General features: G+C 35.7%; 1 protein-coding gene and 3 pseudogenes across 4 annotated transcripts; 3 read left to right on the forward strand and 1 right to left on the reverse strand.

Moving 5' to 3' along the window:
* Positions 1–128: 128 nt before the first annotated feature.
* Positions 129–5447, forward strand: LOC104760343 (subtilisin-like protease SBT5.6). Its single transcript, XM_010483245.3, has 9 exons — positions 129–436; positions 642–834; positions 952–1170; positions 1746–1857; positions 3150–3717; positions 3809–3903; positions 3994–4351; positions 4450–4663; positions 4770–5447. Exons 1-9 carry the CDS (start codon positions 362–364, stop codon positions 5312–5314), a joined length of 2379 nt encoding a protein of 792 aa, XP_010481547.2. The 5' UTR covers positions 129–361; the 3' UTR covers positions 5315–5447.
* Positions 5448–12650: 7203 nt separating this feature from the next.
* Positions 12651–17167, forward strand: LOC104763080 (subtilisin-like protease SBT5.5; annotated as a pseudogene). The gene is made up of 8 exons (XR_015589443.1): positions 12651–12722; positions 12939–13131; positions 13249–13479; positions 14198–14309; positions 14688–15256; positions 15589–15683; positions 15761–16443; positions 16620–17167. The product of XR_015589443.1 is annotated as a subtilisin-like protease SBT5.5 (transcript).
* Positions 17168–18473: 1306 nt separating this feature from the next.
* On the forward strand, positions 18474–19115 carry LOC104760345 (protein S40-2 pseudogene; annotated as a pseudogene). The gene has a single exon (XR_015588487.1). The product of XR_015588487.1 is annotated as a protein S40-2 pseudogene (transcript).
* Positions 19116–20471: 1356 nt separating this feature from the next.
* On the reverse strand, positions 20472–21787 carry LOC104763081 (F-box/kelch-repeat protein At4g38940 pseudogene; annotated as a pseudogene). Its single transcript, XR_015589487.1, has one exon. The product of XR_015589487.1 is annotated as an F-box/kelch-repeat protein At4g38940 pseudogene (transcript).
* Positions 21788–22031: the final 244 nt, after the last annotated feature.

The raw sequence follows: 22031 nt of genomic DNA on the forward strand, positions 1-22031 counted from the left end.
TACCTAGTTAAATATGTATATTGCAAATCTTTATTAAAGTATGTTATATAATTTATTGTAAATCTTTATAATTAAGGCAGGATATAAGGTTATCTAAATCTTTAAAAGGCATTGTATAGAGCCATAGAGGGTAAGACTCATCCGGTCATCGTTGACTTTGACTAATATAACGAATCTTCATTCTTCAACCATTAGATCACCACGATTAGTTAAGGATAGTCTTTTCCTATATTTTTGTGTCTTTGTTTTTCTTTATTTAACTTTCTTAAAAGGGTTTGAATTTGTTGCACTTTGTCTATTATAAATAGCCAGCCCATCAAACCCCTACAGAGCATTAGGGCTATAACATTCCATCAAGGCCATGAACAAGCTAACTTGTCTCTTCCCTCTCCTCTTTCTCATCCCCCTCTTAGCCTCATGTGCCGAAAAAGAACAGGTTCCTATTATTATTACTTGTTTCTTTTCAGATTCAGAATAATCATTTCTACACTTTAAAGTTCACTGATTCTCAATTCCAACTATGCCTTGATTTTCATACCAAAAAAAAAAAGCTATGCCTTGATTTGTTAACATATCGGGTCATAATTCTTCGTCAATTCCTCACATTTTCATGATTTCATCTTTTTTTTGTTTTTTCGTAGGTGTATATAGTCTATTTTGGAGAACATAAAGGTGACAAAGCCTTACATGAAATAGAAGAACATCATCATTCTTATCTTCACTCGGTTAAAGAATCCGAAGAAGAGGCTAGAGCATCGCTCTTGTATAGCTACAAACATAGCATCAATGGCTTCGCGGCTGAGCTAACCCCGGACGAAGCCTCTAAACTAGAAAGTAAGTAAATAAATAAAAATAAAACCCGTCTGATATTTTGTTACGGCTAAAAAAGAGTATTAAGTAATAACTAAAACCCAATTCTGTTTTTTTTTTTTTTTTTTTTTTTGTAAACAGAATTGGCAGAGGTTGTTTCGGTATTCAAGAGCCATCCAAGAAAATATGAAGCACATACTACACGTTCATGGGAGTTTGTAGGATTGGAGGAGGAGGAAACCGATGACATTGATGCACGACCTCTAAAAAACGATGTAGATGATCGGTTTCGTGTCGGGAGAAAGTTTTTAAGGAAGGCCAAACATGGTGATGGTATCATCGTCGGTGTTCTCGACAGTGGTAAGTTAAGCTGTCTCTAGCTACTAATTTATTTAGAATATGATTGTTTTCTGTTTTTTATAAAATGAGAAAATAGATTTTCATTAAATAATTTATTATTTTTTTGGGGTAAGTGCAAAACTAAAAATTATAGTCAAGTTCATCATGGTTTATTTGGATAACATGAGTGGAAAGAATAAAATTGTGGTTATTCATGTGAACCTTTGTGTTATCCTTTGTATTTTCCTTTGTCTTCTGCTTCCTCACGCACGTCACATATAAGCGCCGCGATAAGAGCCATAAAATTAGTTTTCACAGTTAAGATAATATTATTGTTTTGGATTCTGAGAAAAATCACTGTTTCTTTTGATGAGTACGTACACCAAAACTTAAATGGACCTAACTCCAACGTTGATAGTTGAATTATTACGTGACTAGAGAAAAAGAGTTGCGTTACGGTCAAGAATTCAAGATTCAAGGGAAATTATTGTAATTTTATCTTTTTAGAATCGTTAGTTGCATCTCATTATTATATTAATCCATCATTATTGAGAGAATGATTTTGTTTATTTTTTTTTCTGGGGAAATAAAAAAAGGTGTGTGGCCAGAATCAAGGAGTTTCAGTGACAAAGGAATGGGACCTATTCCAAAGTCATGGAAAGGAATCTGCCAAACCGGAGTTGCCTTTAACTCTTCTCACTGTAACCGGTAAGAGATATTTTTCCTATTCTTTTTTTTCTCTTAGAAAATCATAGTATAACTTCATGGTTTACTAAATATGTTGATTTTTAAGCTGCATATCTATAATTTCTATGTTTTGATTATCAAACAAATAGGTAGAGATTCTTATGATATAGAGGAGTTGGCATCTTCATATCTTCAATTCTATAATTTAAATCAGTTATTCAGATATTTAAATCTAAAAAGCCAAATATATAAAACCAGTAGATTACAAATTTTAGCCAAAAAACACATACACACCATAACTAGAACATGTATGTATGAATTATAGGTCGGAAATAGATTAAAAGTAAAACTATACGTCCATATCACCAATTGGTTCTTTAGCAAAGATCCAAAGAACCTCATGCTTGCTGCAAGAATCTTCTTTTCATATATGATGATGTGATATGTTGCTCTATATTAATTGATCATTAAAGCCCTTTACATATATAGTAAAAAATTGTATAATTATGTAGAATAAAAGACTAAGTTTTGACTGCTACAATGACAGAATTCTGAAAATTATTTCACGACTTTAATTTGTAGTAGAAACTCATACTATTTTTAGTATAACATAGATTTTTATTTTTTTATTTTTCAAGATTTAGCTACATTTCCCACATACGAGTATAGTTTTGAGTTCCACTGTCCGAAACATTAGGTCACAGTCTCCATGTTTTGTTCGGTTGCGATAATTGATCACCAACTTTTAAGCTTGCGTATCATCATCATTCACGAGAGCCACCTTTAATTATTTATTCTATTCTCTGTTAGTAATATAAAACTATTTATATACAATGAATTATTTTCCCTGGCAGACCCTGTAACTATTCACTTATGTAAGCCTGCCATCAAAACCATACAAATAAAACTAATTTGATAAAACATATATTTATATATTGGCTATTTTATGTGAATGAAACCGAAACTTTGATAATTGATTGTTATATGCAAGCTTTGGTATTATATGTAAGGGACAAAAACTTATTTGCTTCTTTCTAGATAATATTGTACACCCGTGACTTCTCACCCTTGTTTGTCTTATCATCAAGTCTTATGTTTGTAATATCAATGTGTGCCCGAGTTTACGTGTCTACATATTTAGCTTATTTTTTTTGTTGGAGGCAACTCAAAATGTTTATAATAAATAAAGAACTAAATTTTATAAAACACTAATTATCCTATGGAAAATATATCACGTCGTCAAAATTATTATTGTGTGAGTGATTATTCCATGCACTAATCATAACGTAATGGATTTTTTCCACTAATTACAGGAAAATTATTGGAGCGAGGTATTACGTGAAAGGATACGAAAAATATTTCGGAGCGTTCAACGTTACAGCAAACAAAGACTTCTTGTCACCACGCGATCCCGACGGACATGGATCCCACACTGCCTCTACTGCCGTTGGTCGTCGGGTCTACGGTGCATCAGCACTCGGCGGTTTTGCAATGGGCTCGGCCTCGGGCGGTGCACCATTATCTCGTCTAGCTGTTTACAAAGCTTGTTGGGCCAAGCCCAACGAGGAAAAAGTTGGCGGAAATGTCTGCCTACAAGAGGACATGCTTGCCGCGATCGATGACGCGATCGCTGATGGTGTTCACGTAATAAGCATTTCGATCGGAACGACCGATCCTTTGCCGTTTCAACAAGACGGAATTGCGATTGGAGCGTTGCATGCCATCAAAAGGAATATTGTGGTTGCTGCTAGCGCTGGGAATTCAGGGCCAAAGCCGGGGACTTTGTCCAATCCGGCACCGTGGATTATTACCGTTGGAGCTAGTACTCTTGATCGGGCTTTTGTTGGCGGCCTTGCTCTTGGTAATGGCTACACAATCAAGGTAATTAGACAACAACTATAGACTTAAAAAAAGAGAGACAATTATATGTTACATTTTTGTATAATATACTAGTTTATTTTTTGTTATGTAGACGGAGTCCATAACGGCATTTAAAATGGACAAATTTGCGCCTCTTGTTTACGCTGCTAACGTGGTTGTTCCCGGCATTGCATTGAACGATTCATCGTAAGATTTGCTCTCTTGTTAATTTCGATCATTGATCTTATTTAATTATATATTTGACTTAACGATCTCTTTTTTTTTTTTTGTGTGAAGGCAATGTCTACCGAATTCACTAAGACCGGAGCTTGTGGCTGGTAAAGTGGTATTATGTTTAAGAGGAGCCGGTTCAAGAATCGGTAAAGGTGTAGAGGTAAAACGAGCCGGAGGAGCCGGTATGATTCTTGGAAACGCCCCGGCTAACGGCAATGAGATTCCGTCCGACTCTCACTTTGTTGCGACTGCCACGGTTACCCCAACCGTGGTGGAGAAAATTCTCGATTACATCAAAACCGATAAAAACCCGATGGCTTTTATCAAACCGGGGAAAACGGTTTACAAATATACAGCAGCTCCTTTGATGACCGGGTTTTCTAGCCGCGGTCCAAACGTGGTAGATCCCAACATTTTAAAGGTAAACTTCTTGTTTTGTTTTGTTTAATTCAAACAAAACCGAAATGACCACAACCGGAATTAACCGGTTTGATAATTCTTTTTTTGCGGTTTTAACAGCCGGATATTACCGCACCTGGACTGAACATACTGGCTGCATGGAGCGGAGCAGATTCACCAAGCAAAGTGTCAATAGATCAAAGAGTTGCAGATTTTAATATTTACACAGGAACTTCAATGTCTTGTCCTCATGTTTCTGGTGCGATTGCTCTTCTCAAAGCTATTCATCCTAAATGGAGTAGTGCTGCTATAAGATCTGCTCTTATGACCACTGGTAAACAAAAACATTCATGGTTATTTCATTGGTTCGGTTTAGCTAAACCGAAATCTCTTAAATTATCTTTTGGATTTATTTAAATTTGTGTATTTTTTGTTGTTAGCTTGGATGACTAACGACGAGAAGAAACCAATCCAAGACGTTGATGGTTTACCCGCAAACCCTTTTGCACTTGGGTCAGGACATTTCAGACCAACCAAAGCTGCGGATCCCGGTTTAGTCTACGATGCATCATACCGAGCTTACCTTCTCTATGGCTGCTCGGTTAATTTCACCGATATTGACCCGACATTCAAATGTCCTAGTAAAATCCCACCGGGTTACAATCTCAACTACCCGTCGATCGCGATCCCGAATCTAAACAGGACAGTGACCGTTAAAAGAACGGTTACAAATGTTGGAATCGGTAACTGGACAAGCACATACGTATTCAACGCTAACCCGCCATCAGGTGTTACGGTTAAGGCTATACCGAATGTGTTGGTATTTAACCGGATTGGTCAGAAGCAGCGGTTTAAAATCGTGATTAAACCACAGACGGACCAGGTGTTGAATGCGACTGAAAAGGGTCAATACCAATTTGGATGGTTTAGTTGGACAGATAGTGACCATGTTGTGAGAAGTCCAATTGCTGTTTCCTTAGCTTGATTGTTGTTTGCTTAATTGGTATTTTTAGTTGGTTTGGATTTTATAGCGGTCAAAAGTGAAAGAAATAGAAACTCTTTTTTCTAATCACTCTATAGACTCCATTTGTTTAATAAATCAAAGAAGCATTGTCATCGTTGTTACTTGTGAAGCTGGTAGAAGGAGAAACCACGTATCGTTGTTACTCACGAGTTAAGCAAGAAGTTTAACCACTATGGTTACTTATAATATTAACAAACTAAAATAAAAATATTTAGAAATGCCAAAAATTATGTGATGCCAAATGGTCTCTTGACAAAATTTCATAACTGATGCAAGATAAATTAAAAGTTCCTCATACTAAAATTCATTTTAGACTTTTAATTTTTGGGTTTATAGTTGATATACTAAGCTCAAATGTTTAACATAGTGCTTTTAGTTTTTTAGTACGTAGAATTATGAATTAATTTTGTTTTTAAAAAAAAACTTAAAACGAATTATTAATTATGAATTAAATTAAAAACTAAGACTAAATAAAGAAAACATAGTACATATTCAAATTATTCATCATCTTCTCATGTACTACGACTAAAAATAAAGAAAATTTAGTACATATTCAATTAATCATCTTTTCATGTCATACAAACGGATGATGTTTATTTTAAGTTTTTGTAATATAGGACCATAATCATGTTTATTGAAAGTTATTGGTATTTATCGATATTTAAAATTTTTATTTATGATTTGGATTGGATTCGGGATGAACAACTAAGAATTAGATTTTAAAATCTTAGAAACATAATTTTTTTGGAATCGAGGCTCTATTAAAATATATTACCTTTGAGTTTTTCACGTTTTTTGAATAAAATCTTGGCTGAACTCTCGAAAAATGACACACTTATTAAATGTTTAATAATATAGTTAATTTTAAGGTTAAAGTTGAAAATCTTAAAATATTTGTGTGGAATACTATGACTCTCTCACCATTTCTTCCTCGAATGAGTGTTCTACAATCGTTTTCCAAAACAAATATGTTTAATGATACTTTTCCATTTTTTGAACTTAAATTGAACCAGAATTACATACATCGAACTTTTCCATTGTAACTAATGTGTTTTGTAGTAGCTCTGAATCTTCTGCCAGGTGTAGGAATTTTTACTCTTTTGCGAAGATTATGACTCAACTTGTTTTGACTCTCCAAAACTGTTCCAGTAGTAAACAGAGCTGCCAACTCACCAATGGCTTTTGGTTTCAGTAGTAAAAAGACATCAAAGGAGGTTTCCTAACCATTTACTTTTGTGCCCATATAATTTTTTATAAGCAAGTACTTTTGAGATAAAATAATATAAAATCAAGTTTTTTTTTTTTTTTTTTTTTTTTTTTTTTTTTTTTTTTTTTTGTAAATTAGCATGAAGTATGGTTATTTTTTGGAAAAATAATAAAAATTTTAAGATTCAAGTATTTAATGAAAATTTAGAATATCTCTAATTTTTAAAATATTCAAGTTTTCTAATCTACCAGAAATTATCTCTTCCCCAAATGGTTAGCAAACCTCCTCTAATGTCTTTTATACTCATACCTTGCATACAAGGGAGTAGTATATATTTAAACCTTCCTAACGAAAAGGCATAATCAAATTTGTATCTAGATTCACTTAAGAAATTGTTTTCTCTTCTTTATTTAAGTTTTTTCGGCGATCAGTTCGTGTTCAAGGGTGAGCAAGGTTCGTGATCAAAGTTTTATTGAAGTTTCATTCGAGGTTCGCGGTTCGCGGATCCGGGGTAAGTACGGTACGAGAGCAGTACAAGAAAAAGTTCGGATCCGTTCGTGGGAGCAGTTGCGGATCTGTTCGTGGTTCGTGGTCCATACAAGTTCGAGGTTCGTGAGTAATATCTGAGGTCTTTAGCTCCCAGATCAAATCCGGTCAGACCCTATTGGTGTTAAGGTACAAAATCGAAATCTAAAACTGCAATTACAGATCTAACAAAAGTTTAAATTCCCTAATTCCTAAAACTTAAAAACCGGTTGTTTAGGGTTGTTAGATTACTTGTTAAATTGCACCAAAAATTATATCAAGTATAAATCCGGATTGATTGTTTATTATTGATGCTTGATTGATTGATGCATTAGAACCTAGAACCATATTTGTTAAATTCGAATATTGGCCTGTTTGTTCTAGGAAGATTAAAATCCAAATATTGCATGCATATTATCCTTGAAATTGAACCGAATTTAATAGAAGATTAAATCGATTTTGCTAAAGATAAATTCATAGTTTTTGGTTGTTCTAGAACTTTAAAATTGGCATGTCAAGTTCGGATCCTAGAGAAAGTCTAGATCCTAAAAAATATTTGTTAAAATTCCTATTTGAAAAAGGAAAAGTTAAGTAAAAGGAAACTTTCTAAATTATCTAAGAAAAGGAAAATTGCTAAAACCTGAAATTGTGCATATTTCCTGTTCATACTAGAACTTATCTAGAATTGTTTTTATGCATTAGAGGCCACGAAATTATAACAAAAACAAGACATTATCCATGAAAATAATTAACATGTTTCGGTCTTAAATACCGCATGTACCAAACGAAAATAAATCCATGGTTCGGTCTTAAATACCGCATGGCCTAAGACTAAAATGATTTCATGGTTCGGTCTCAAATACCGCATGATAATAATAAGATGCACGTTTTTGTAATGGGCATTAAGATTAAAAGACCTATGTGAGTGAATTGAAAATGATAGTAATTGCACTAAAAATAAATATAAGGCGATCTTGCATGTATGTCATGATCTTGCTGAGAGTCTCAAACCAATACCTTACAATAGAGAATCTTCTTGAGCTTTGGACAGAGTTGAAAAACAAATATGGACACCAAAGACGGTGCTTCTACCAAAGGCTCAATTTGATTGGAAAATCCTAAGGATCCAGGACTACAAATCCATGGATGAGTATAACTCAGAGCTATTAAAGATAGTCTCAATCCTAAGGTTATGTGGTAAGGAGGTTATTGAGAAAGACTTGCTAGAGAAGACATTCTCAACCTTTCACACCAATATCATACTGCTTCAGCAACAGTATTATGAAAGGGATTTTAAACTTATGCAAGTCTTATCTCTTGTTTGCTGCTTGCTAAGCAAAACAATGAGTTATTACTAATGAACAAGTGCAATAAGACCTCCTGGTCCTCCCCATTACCTGAAGCCCACAAAGTCGATTTGACTAAGAAAAGGCCCAAAGAACCCACAGAGCCCAAAGAGGTTAACCACGTCCGTAAAAGCAAGTACCATGGTCGTGGCCATGGTGAAAGAGGACGTGGTGGTTGTGGCAATTACCAATGGAACCACTATGTTGGTTACGGCCGTGGGAACCGGTCCGGCTTCGGTCGTGGCCATGGTAGAGACTGCGGAATTCACAAACCGCAACACAATCCTAAAATCGGTTTATCACCGATATGGTATGGGGAATCATTGGGCTAAGACGTGCAGATCATCTAAGCATCTCATTGATCTCTATCAAGAGAGTTAAACAGAATCCAAAAGCCCATTTGGTTCATCTCGATGGTGAAAGAGAATTCGACCATGAGAATGATGAACAACTGGATTGTGAAACTTTGGATTGTCTAGGAAAGGATAATTAAATTTAAAAGTGTCTTGGTTTAATTTCTATGCTTTATACTTTGAATTTTATTTGAATTATAATTTTGGTTTAAATTCAATTATTTTATTTCCTTCAATATAAAATTATTTGTTTATAATAAAATCTTGTCCATTTGAGAAATGGCTAAGGACAAGAAAATCATTGTGATTGATAGTGGATTAAACCACACAATTTTGAAGGATAAGAGAAATACCAATATTAGCAAGATAAGCGGGTATAGCAAGCCTAATTGAAGGCTACGGCCAGGCATATATTTTATGGCACAAATTTTGAACTAAGTGTTGCATTATATTCACCCAGCTCTAAGAGAAGCTTATTGAGTTTTAAGGACATTCATTTGAATGATTTCCATATTGAAACTAAGGGTGAAGGAAACCAAGAGTTCCTATATATATTACTAAGATCACCCAAGGATCTAAAGAGAATCCTAAAAGTCTATACCTTGCACTAGCCACTGGTTTTTACCATGCTAAAGATTAAAATAATAGAGACTAATTTGGCAATCCACTTTATGGCATGACTGGATTGGCCATCCATGTTTCTAACATGATGCGTATGTTGATATTAAATAAAAATGGGCACACTCCTAAGAAAGAGAAGAGTTATCCCTAAAATCTCACGTGTGTAGCATGTACACAAGGGAAACTCATTTATAAGGTCATCACCAGCAAATGTAACTAAAGAAATTTTCTACTTAAGACTATAAGTCTAGATAGTGCTGGTGAATTTACATCCCAAGCGTTTAATAATTACGGTATGTCCATGGGGGGGAAGTGTGGACCATCCTATGGCACATGTACATACAGAGAATGGATTAGATGAATCCTTCATTAAACGCACTTATTGGTACAATTGCTCGACCATTACTCATGAGGTCGAAGCTTCTTGTGTCGGCTTGGGGACACACAGTATTACATGCAACAGAACTTATACGCATCAGGCCATCTAGTGAGTATAAATATTCCTAAATGCATAATGGGTCATAAGCCAGACATATCCCATCTAAAATAATATACGGGTGTGCCGTTTATATTGCATCATCACAGAGAACAAAGATGGGACCTCAAAGGAGGATGGGAATATATGTTGATATGATTCTCCCACCATTCTTAAGTATCTTGAGCCAACTATGGGTGATTTATATGTGGCCAGATACACGGATTGTCAGTTTGCTGAATCCGAATTCCCTATATTGGGTGGAGAGAAAGACAAGCTGGTCAAAGAAATATTATGGAATCAAACATCCTTAAATTGGCAAGATCCTCGGACTCTAGCACATGATGCAGAGGTCCAAAAAGATTATACATTTGTAAAAGCTAGCTATACAATTGCCAGATTCCTTTGCTGACCCAAAGGGAGTAAGAAAATCGTACATACCAGCTTGTAATGCACCAGTACGTATTGATGTTCAGAAGGAACACAATAATCAAGTTGCTACAGAGTCTAAAGCCCGTTTGAAACGAGGTAGACCATTAGGTTCCAAAGATAAGAACCCTCGGAAATCTAAAGGTGCAAAACAGACCGAGGTTAAGGGAATTACAGAAATGATAGACATGACCGCGACAAATCCTAAGGTACCAAAATGAGATTTGGGACGCTGAACCTCAAGGACCTGAAGGTATTGATAATAATGAGTACTCAACAAATTATATCATGTCTAGAATAAAATGGAACCGTAAAAGATGTCGACATCAATGAAATATTCATATACAAGGTAGCACTTGAGATAAATGAGGATCTAGAACCCACATCTATATTAGAGTGCACTCAAAGTAAAGATTGGCTTAAATGGAAAGAAGCCATTGATGTGGAGTTAAACTCTTTGAAGAAGAGAAGTGTGTTTGGTCCGATCTTAAGGACAACACCTACCATTAAACCAGTTGGACATAAGTGGGTCTTTGTAAGGAAGAGAAATGAGAAAAATGAGATAGTGAGATATAAAGCACGGCTTGTAGCACAAGGATTCTCTCAAAGACCCAGCATAGATTATGAGGAGACATACTCCCCTATGATGGATGCAACGACTTTTAGATATCTAATAAGTCTGGCCATAAGAGAAAATTTGGATTTACGGTTAATGGATGTTGTAAGTGCCTATTTATATGGTCCACTGGATAATGAGATTTATATGAGATTACCAGAGGGTATAGAACATAAAGGTAAAAGTGGTTCTCGAGACCAGTACTGCATAAGGCTAGACAAATCGCTTTATGGACTGAAACAAAGTGGTCGAATGTGGTATAACCGACTAAGTGATTATTTAGCTAAGAAAGACTATAAGAATGATCCAATCAGTCCATGTATATTCATAAAGAAGTTTGCAAACAAAGGATTTGTGATAATAGCAGTCTATATGGATGATTTAAACATCCTTGGAACCCCTGGTTAAATCGCTCAAACAAGTAGAATTTGAAATGAAAGACCTGGGCAAAGAAAAATTTTGTTTGGGGTTACAGCTTGAGTACATAAATGATAGAATCCTTGTGCATCAAAAGGCATATACAGAAAAAGTACTCAAGAGTTTTAATAAGGACTAAGCTCACCCATTGACTAGCCCAATGGTTGTAAGGAACATTGTTTTGGATAAAGATCCATTTGGTCCAAAGAAGGCCGATGAAGAAATTCTCGGACCTGAAATGTCATATCATACCTCAGTGCTAGAGGAGAGTTAATGTTCTTGGCTAGCCACACTAGACCAGAGATAAGTTTTGCCGTGAACCTCCTAGCAAGAATTAGTTCTTGACTAACCCAAGGGCACTAGAGTGAAATTAAGTATTTATTACGTTATCTACAAGGAACTTTAAATTTGGATTTATATTATACTAACTATAACAAAGAAGGTTTTAGTTGGTATTGTTGATGCAGGTTATAGCAAAGAAGCTTTAGTGCGTTTTTGTTCGATGACTCAACATATATGGACGGATAGCGGCATGGACGACAACAAAGAAGCAACGGTCAAATATGAGGACATGCATCGCACAGCTCAAGGAAGTTTACATCAAGGGAGATCGGACGAAGCACATCTTACTGAAGTTCAAGTGGTGCAAATTCAATCATGCGTCAATTCAGCCGATCTCTTCACCAAAGCATTGCCGACAACAACATTCAAGAAGCTCACGCATCAGATTGGAATGCGGAGGCTTAAGGACTTAGGGTGATGTTTGGAACAGGGGGAGCAATGTGTGTTGTACTCTTTTTCCTTCACCAAGGTTTTGTCCCACTGGGTTTTCCTGGTAAGATTTTAATGAGGCAGCATCCCCTAAGCACATTGCGCCGATCCCATCCAACATAGGCACGGTCATCTCATCCAAGGGGGAGTGTTGTAAAACACTTAGTGGACTCCATAGACCGGCCCGTTCACAGTCCATTAGGACATGGCCTTACGGCCCATATTATGTATCTCGGCCCATCGGTCTATGAGTTGGCCTTTGTACTCCCTATATATATGTAACCTCATTCGATTATCAATAATAAGAACAAGAGATTTCTCCCTTAACTCTCTAGTTTCACAACATAAATTAATTTATCTAGCTAGCGTTGATCGAACTTTCATAATTTGGTTGCACCATTTTTATTCTTTCATAATTATCTAAGATCATGTTACTTGTTCTTTGTTTGTCTACTATAAATAACCAATCAAATACCTATTAAAGTAGGGCAGTAATAAACGTTTCGCCGGAAAGCAAAAATAAGGAATATTAAGGCCATGAGATTAATTTTTCTCCCCGTTCTCCTATTTCTCATTCCTCTCTTAGCTTCATGCACTAAAGAGAAACATGTTAATTTTTTGGTGTTAAAATTTATTCTATCCTTTGATCTCTTCAACACTTTAATATGCAGAGAATATCAATTCCAAATATGCATTGAGTTTGTTACGTAGGCTGTTCAAATCCCATATCCTTTCCAATTTAAATATTCAAATTCATTATTTCTTAAGTTATCTTCTGATCACATCTCCATTAACTTTTTTTTTTGTGTGTGTTTTAATATGTAGGTGTATATTGTTTATTTTGGAGAACATAAAGGTGATAAAGCATTTCATGAAATTGAAGCTCATCATCACTCTTATCTTCAATCCGTTAAAGAATCCGAAGAAGATGCCAAATCTTCGCTATTGTATAGCTACAAACATAGCATCAATGGCTTCGCGGCTGAGCTAACAGCGTACCAAGCATCTAGACTCAAAGGTACGTAAACGCTATAAAAAAGAAAAAACAAATCAAAGGTTATATTTTGCTATGACTAAAAAGGGTGTTATACTGTATTTAAAACTCGATATTGTTCATATTTTTCTTTTTATATAGGACTCAAAGGAGTTGTATCGGTATTCAAGAGCAATCCATGAAAGTATAAGATCCATACGACAAGATCATGGGAATTTGTAGGGTTAAAGGAGGATGAAGGTGAAGATTATCGTGGTGATGGTGATGGTCGACGTCACAAATATGATGTGAATGACCGGTTTCGTGTCGGAAGAAAGTTTTTGAACAAGGCAAAACACGGCGATGGGGTCATAGTTGGTCTTATCGATAGTGGTAAGTTTCTCCACAAATTAGATTATTTTTTTCATGATCATTGTTATTTTCATAAACTTTCATTTTAAATTTTGAAGCTAAATTTCTAAGAAGTTTATTTTCCATATCTTTCACCAAATATTTCCTGCTAACAAATATATCTTAACTATAAAAATAGATAAATCCGGTTACCAAAATCCTTTAGTATTTAGTTTGTTGCTGGGTTTTCATATATATATATATATATATATATATTATAATATCCGTATTTTCTCATTATTTTCCATATATATTTTATGTTTGTTAACCGTTAATTTGAATAAGTAGTTCATAGTTTGTCGTTATCTCTTAAAGCATGCATGCAAAATAGATAAAACTCGGTTACCATAATCTTTAAAGTATTTAGTTTGTTGGTGGGTTTCCATATCTAAATAGTACGTAGAACGTATAGATTAATGTACACCTGAGAATAATCAACAAATTTCTTTTGAATGGAAACATATATACTATACTACCAACCCACTCTATCTCTTTGGACTTTAGACGTTAATATTTGGTTTATAAACGTAACTATAAAAAAGGGATTGCATTTATGAGATCTTGTTTCAATTAAAAGATTGGTTCTATATTGTTATAGTATTAATCTGCCATTCCTAACTTGTTATATAAATTAATAAATAGTATGGTATTACTGGGATAACGACAATTTGGTTATTCCGTGGGTGGGGGGAGATAATAGGGGTGTGGCCAGAATCAAGGAGTTTCGATGACAAAGGAATGGGACCAATTCCAGAATCTTGGAAAGGAATCTGCCAAACCGGATTTGCCTTCAACTCTTCCCACTGTAATCGGTAAGAAAACTTATTTATTTCCTTAATAAAGAAATATCTTCATTATTTTACTTAAGTTTAATAATGAAATTTTTTTTGATTTCAACATGAACAGTTTCACCAAAAATCTCAAGATGCCATGTGATCACTAAAAATTGATCAAACAAACTTACAAATTGATATATATGCTGACGAATTAACTTATAACTCATCATTTGATCAAAAGTTTTTCTTAAAAATTAAATAGTCTCCTAATATGTGCACTAGTTTAGTTTGATACCCACAAAATAACCAGCTACTGTTATCACTTTTAGACTATCAAATGGAGTATTTTAGAAAGCGTTATTATTACAAATGATGCTAATCATCATTTTCGATTTTATCGTCATTAAATCACAGGAAAATTATCGGAGCAAGGTACTATGCAAGAGGGTACGAGAGATATTACGGACCGTTCAATGCCGAAGCTAACAACGACTTATTGTCTCCACGAGACGCGGATGGACATGGTTCCCACACAGCTTCAACCGCCGTTGGTCGCCGAGTAAAGGATGTTTCTGCACTTGGCGGTATCGCAATGGGCACTGCTTCAGGCGGCGCTTCACTAGCTCGTCTCGCCGTTTACAAAGCTTGTTGGGCGATTCCAAACGCTGAAAAATACGTCACGAACACTTGTTTCGATGAAGATATGTTGGCTGCGTTTTGACGACGCGGTTGCTGATGGCGTCAATGTTATTAGTATTTCTATTGGAGCGGTTGAACCGCAAACGTATTTGGAGGATGGAATCGCGATAGGAGCGTTACATGCGGTTAAAAGAGATATTGTAGTTGCGGCTAGTGCAGGAAATGATGGACCCGCGGGGGAAACTCTGTCGAATCCAGCTCCGTGGATTATTACCGTCGGAGCTAGTAGTCTTGATCGGTTTTTCGTCGGAGGTCTTGAACTTGGTGATGGCTATAAATTCGAGGTATTAAACTCAACATTAAATATGTTACAGAACTTATTATTCTTAAACCATATACATATAAGGCATGTAGTTCAATTATATGTTAACTTTATTTTATCCCGATTAAGTATTGTGAATTATGACTATCTCATATTTGGTACGTAAATAGGTTATGGTTTAGTTTGAGGGTTTTGAGGTTTAGTTTTAGAGTTAACTACAATAGGATTATACGTTAGAGTTTCGGATTTATAGATTATTATTCGATTTTTGATATAACTTTATATTATTTTTTTCTTACTTAATTTTTTTGATAAACTATATATGAAGTTAACATGAAGTTTTTAATTTTCTAGTCGGACTCATTAACGACACTAAAGATGGACAATTTTGCTCCTCTAGTCTATGCTCCTGACGTGGTTGTTCCATGGGGTTCAAGGAACGAAGCATCGTAAGTTATTTTCCTTTTATTATAAGAAGTTTTAGATTTATTTGGACTAATTCATTTTTTTTGTGTGTGTGGTGAAGGCTATGTTTACCGAATTCACTTTCACCGGATCTTGTGAAAGGTAAAGTGGTATTATGTTTGAGAGGTTATGATTCAGGTTCAACAATTGGTAAAAGTCTTGAGGTAAAACGAGCCGGAGGAGTCGGTATGATATTAGCAAATTCTCGGGATAACGATGCGTTCGACGTTGTGTCTCATTTCGTACCAACTGCTTTGGTTTTCTCATCCACGGTCGATAGAATTCTCGATTACATCTACAATGACTATGAACCGGTGGCTTTCATCAAACCAGCAGAAACAATACTTTATCGAAACCAACCGAAAGATTCGTTTTACCCATACAAACCGGCTCCTTTTATGACTAGTTTTTCTAGTAGAGGCCCAAATTGGGTAGATGCTAACATTCTAAAGGTAAAATCTTATGTTCTTTTGACTTCAATTTTTTTATTTTTTTTATAACTTTAATACATAACTTGTGGTTTTCTACAGCCGGATATTATCGCGCCAGGACTGAATATATTGGCCGCGTGGAGCGGGGCAGACTCGGCGAGCAAAGATTCGATAGACCAACGTGTTTCAGATTATAGTCTTGACTCAGGAACTTCTATGGCTTGTCCTCATGTTGCTGGTGCAATTGCCCTTCTCAAAAGCATGCATCCCACATGGAGTAGTGCTGCTATAAGATCTGCCCTCATGACCACTGGTAACAAAAACTTTCTGGTTATCAAGCTGGTTCAAAATAACTAAACCGAACTCTGATGATTAGAACTTAGAAGTATCCAATCCGGTTAGCGATTCATTTTCAGTTTGAAACCGTTGGTTTAATACTTTTTGGTCCGGCCAAATATACAACTAAACTGATGAACTGTTTTATTGTAGCTTCGATGACAAACCAGGACAACGAACCAATCCAAGACTATGACGGCTCTCCCGCGAACCCATTTGCGCTTGGGTCAGGACATTTTAGACCAACAAAAGCTGCGTCTCCCGGTTTAGTCTACGATGCATCATACGGATCTTACCTTCTCTATTGCTGCTCGGTTGGTTTAACTAATATTGATCCGACGTTCAAGTGTCCTAGTGAAATCCCTCCCGGTTATAACCTAAACTACCCTTCAATCTCAATTCCATACCTCATTGGGACAGTGACCGTTACGAGGACGGTCACATGTGTTGGACGATCAGCTAATTCAACAAGCGTATATGTCTTCAACGCTCAACCACCGTTTGGTGTCAATGTTAAGGCTGAACCAAATGTTTTGGTCTTCGATCGTATTGGTCAGAAGAAGCAGTTTAAAATCATTTTCACGACAAATCCATACGAGTTTACAGGTGAGGCTCGGATGGATCGATATAGGTTTGGATGGTTTAGTTGGAGCGATGGACATCATGTTGTGAGGAGTCCAATTGCTGTTTCATTAGTTTGATTACTGCATGTTTTATTTGCTTGTTTAGGGTATTTTAATTAGTTGAATTAGACACTTTTTTTGTGGCTTTAATTAAGGTTGATCTTATTGGTTTTTATTCATTATTGGGATAATTGAAAGAGATAAATTTTCTGATCATTTATTTAGCTCTCAATTTAATTTCTCAATACATTTGTACTTTTTTTTGTGTGCTACAAAATTCTAAACCTGCCAAAGATGATCCAAGTACATGTTTCAAAGGCATCCATATATGTAGTTCTACAACATTCCAAGAATTAATAACATTTTCAATCTTCAAGATGATATCGTGTTACCTCGGGTCATGAGTTAGTATAGCACGATTTGCCTCGCACAATTCGTCTGTTAACTAACGGCGCCACGCAATCTCAGCAGAAAGGGACCGTTGTGTTGTGTTGTGTTGGACAACAAACAAAAACGTGGAACTAAAGAACCCTAGAGCTTGTAATGTGACACGTGGATGGATATGAGTGGATAGAACTGGAGTTAAGCGTGTAACCGCGTACACGCGTGACGTTAAGGTTGAAAACGCGTAGTGCGTTTCCTCCGGACGCGCCGCTCTGGTTGTGTGTTTATGGCTTTACACCGACTTCAGCTTGTATTTTCCTAATCATTGTGTTATATTTTGTTGTTGGAGATACTCAATTAATTAGATAATCAGATCTTCATTAATAATTAAGATTCCCAATTGATAATTGAAAAAAAAACTGACAGAATAGTGTCATGCAATATTTATAAAACAATAATTTATACTGAAGTCAACAATTTTATATATACAGTGCATTCAGTTAATGACTATAGTCTATAGATTAAATATCAAATAGTTGTTTTATCTTTTAAAATCTTAAAAAAAAAAGTTTAAAGTTTTTTGTTAATAAAATACCTATATATGATTAAGCAATAATTACTTAATATGAATCAAAGCATTCTTGTAACATTTTGAGGATTTAATTATGGTAAAAGAAAGTGTAAACTTATGTTATTTTTCCTTTTAAATTTTGTAAACAATGAATTATACTTCAGTATGAAGCTATACTTAATGAATAAAATCAAAATAATTAATTATACACGGCAATGAAATTTTGAGTGATGATGAAGAATCAGATGAAGCTACCACGTATTTCACCCAAAGATATCTTAATGACGACATCACATTTCAAATACTAGATTTGCTTATACGTACACGTATTCAAACAAAAACACATGTACATTTACATTTCTATACGTAGAGCTTACGTGTATATAAGACATAAGATTCTCTATTCCAACATATGTGTCTCAATCGGTCTATAAATTTCATTATACTTCATTGTTATCTTTTCTTCTCCATCTTCATCGATCATAACATCTCTCTTAACATTCTTTTTCTTTCTTCATATTGCGATGATGTCCGAAGAATATCAAGAATCAGACATTATATTTTCCGACCAAACCGTATTCCCAAACTATAACCAAGAAACTAAACTCTCTAACACTAGAAACGTCGAGAAGAGTAGAAGACGACGGGAGACGGTGGAGAAAACATCTCCGGTGAGAATCCCGACGAATAATTTCCGGTTTATGGGATGGGACACGGCGGAGGAAGATGAGGACAAGACTCCTCCACACGTTATAATCGAAAGAAGAATGAAGGAGCAAATAGCGTTTTCGGTTTGTACTCTTAAAGGAAGAGACTTGAGCCGTCACCGGAACTCCGTTCTTAGGATGACCGGTTTTTTAGAAGCTTGATTTTTACTGAACCGGCCAGTTCAATTTGTTTTTTTTTTTTTCTATTAATTGATCGGTTTTAGAGTTGGGAGAATTTTTTTTCCCGTTTGGGTTTTGTATTGGATAAATCCCCGACATGTCTTTGTACTATCTTACTGAATTATATTATTTGGTTACTTGAGAAGAGGAGAACCTAAAATATAATGTCAAGGTTAATTACTTATATTTGGTTTTGAGGTTGCTTGCGAATTAATTGGTTTCTTGGCTTATGGATTTTGTCTTTGGTCGCATCCATTTGATTATGCAACTTGCTTGCTAACGTGAGCTTGATGTAAATATATTTTCATGGTCTCACTTGGTAATAAATAATAATACAAACGGCGTCGACTACACATGACTTAGTCACTTTACAAAAGTAAATAAGTAACCCTAAGAATAAAAATGTTTAATTCGTATTTGTTTGACAATGCATATGTGTTAGATATATTTTACATATCATGTGATGAACTCGATCGATTGGTAGATATTGTTTCGAGAGTATAAATTTATAATTCGAGTTTATAACGAGTTGTCTATTAGTAGTTTTAGAAAATATTGTAACGTTGTCACTGTAAAATAATTTTCCGTAAATGTATGTATATACTAGCATGTTCTATATATCAAGTCTGCTCAATGAAAGTTGAATAGTAGTAGTCAGCATTCAACAGTACCTATGAGTTGGTCTTTCTAAATAAACAAAAGAAGGAATACTTAGTAAGCAAAATGAATTGCAGACTAATTAATTAAGAAGTCAAGACTAATTAATAATTTCGTACTGTAAAGTTCGACATATTGGTTCTGCCAAGTTGAATCCATATGTGTACGTTGGACATTTATTAAAGAAGGTTTGCATATTGCTTTAAGTTCAGTTCATCGTCTTTCATTTAGGCCAAAAACTTAAGGGACAATAATGTTCATCGAAATTTTATAAGAAAATAGTGAATCATCGTACAGACAAGACGATTCATGGCCATGTGGTTTCTGCCATTTTGATCACAATTGTTCTTTTTGGGATTCCTATAATTATAAGTTCTGTTGAATAAACATATGGGTTGTATACATAGTACAACTTTTTAAATTTAATTAAAAACACACACACACATTTATATATATATATATATATAATTCATATAATTCGACTTTGAATTTATAAAGTTATAAACACAATAATGCTTAGTATTTTTTTTTTTTTGTTCCATACACAAAAATGTTGTAAAAGTTATTATTACTTCGGAGATATGTGAGGTGGCAGTATGGTTTGCCCACATCAGCAGATGTTAGACATGTGGATTTGTAAAGGCACAGCAAATAATAGTGGTGTGCAGTGGTGCTTGGTGGAAGGCACATATTGGGTTTGATTGGTAACTTGTCATAAGCTTGGGCTTGCAGTTTATCTAACTTATAATCTGACCTATGATATCCGGAAACATTGGACCTGGGTGATGATGTTCGTACATATTAAAAGAACCCATGTTTCTTGTCTCTTTCAGTTTAGTTGTCTGAAATTGTCACACCACTAATCATATCTCGCAATTACATGTTTCTAAATCGCTCTGCTAATGATATTTACTTATTAAACTCCCAATGTTACACCCAAGAATCAAGCAGATACTTCAATGTACATCTAACTTTTACATCCAAAAAATCAACAAGCTCCCAACCACAACATGAAATTTATCCTCCTTTGGTATCTCTTGAATGCAAATTCCCACACAAAACAAATCTACTCCTTCAGGAAAGAGCACATTTCAGTTTTGTGCATCAAACCATAACAGCTAAACATCTCACAAAGAAAATATCACCATTAATCACAGCATCACACCGCTCAACTTTACCCCAAATCTCTCCTCCTTGGCGTCTTTCCAGTGCGATCTCCACACACCAAATCCCTGTTGCCTTCGTCCTGTCTTTCTCTTTAGGCAAGAACACAACCAGTTTCTCACCGCAACTCATGGTATATGACCACCACGAAGATTTTGGCAGATTGAGACGACTCGGCTCAGGCTCAGCCGACGTTCTCTCCACACCTTTCACCAATCCCCAACACTTGTGCTTTGTATCATACACTCTTAATTTATTCTTGCGACAATCGTAGTAATACAACATATCATCAACGACACACGCATACTCCCACTTTTTAGAATTCAACATCTCCTCCATTTCCCATTTCCTCTCTTTTGGCTCGTAAACAAAACTATTCACCGAATCCCTCATGTAAATCTTACCCTCCATCACCACACAACCAGACCACAATTGACCTATCTTCACACCTGGATTCATCATCATCTCAGGCTCCCACATTTGTTTCTCTCTATTCAACACCATAACCCTCTTTGAAACCACACATTTAGACAATTCACACTCACCGACCACGTATATCTTCCCGTTGATGGTGCCAGCGACCGTATCACCCATAGGCTTGGGAATGCTAGAGACAGGCTGCACCGTATGAGTCGTACAGTCTATAATTAAGACACTCGAGGTCACACTGGAATGGTAAACACCACCCAAAACGTATATCTTGGAACCAACGGCAACAAAGATTCCATGTGCAGGCATAGGAGGAAGACAAGGGATAAGGACAAAGCCGTTGCGGCGGAGGATGTACCAACGGTAATCACAGGTTTTAGGGTTGTAGAGGAGAGCATAGAGACAGTGTTCGGCACAGCGTAACAATGATCGTCTCATGTATAGCTCAGGAGACGTTACGATCGATCGGAAACGTCTGGAAACGAGAGAGATTGCTGGGTAATAGGATCTTGATACACGCGCTATTATATCCACGACGATTTCATCTGGAAGTGACGCAATCGGAGATGGTCGTTTCGAGAGAGGAACGCCGCACAACAAATCCATACGAGAGAGAAAGAGAGAAACACAAAAATCTCTAATTTTAGCTCAAATGAACAATTTACCTACTCACCTGAATCGAATCTGGAAGATGACTTATGAGTCTCAGTCAATAGTCAATACCGATCTGCTCTGGAGAAGAACCAAGAGAGAGGCCATAAATCGAAGGTAATGGGCCTTGTTATGCCCAGTAGAACCCAACTAAAGTTATCAGAGGACTTAATAATATAGGTTTAAGGACATGTATCAA

Source organism: Camelina sativa, chromosome 18 (genome assembly GCF_030686135.1).
Source record: "Camelina sativa cultivar CO46 ecotype springtype chromosome 18, ASM3068613v1".
Taxonomy (NCBI): domain Eukaryota; kingdom Viridiplantae; phylum Streptophyta; class Magnoliopsida; order Brassicales; family Brassicaceae; genus Camelina; species Camelina sativa.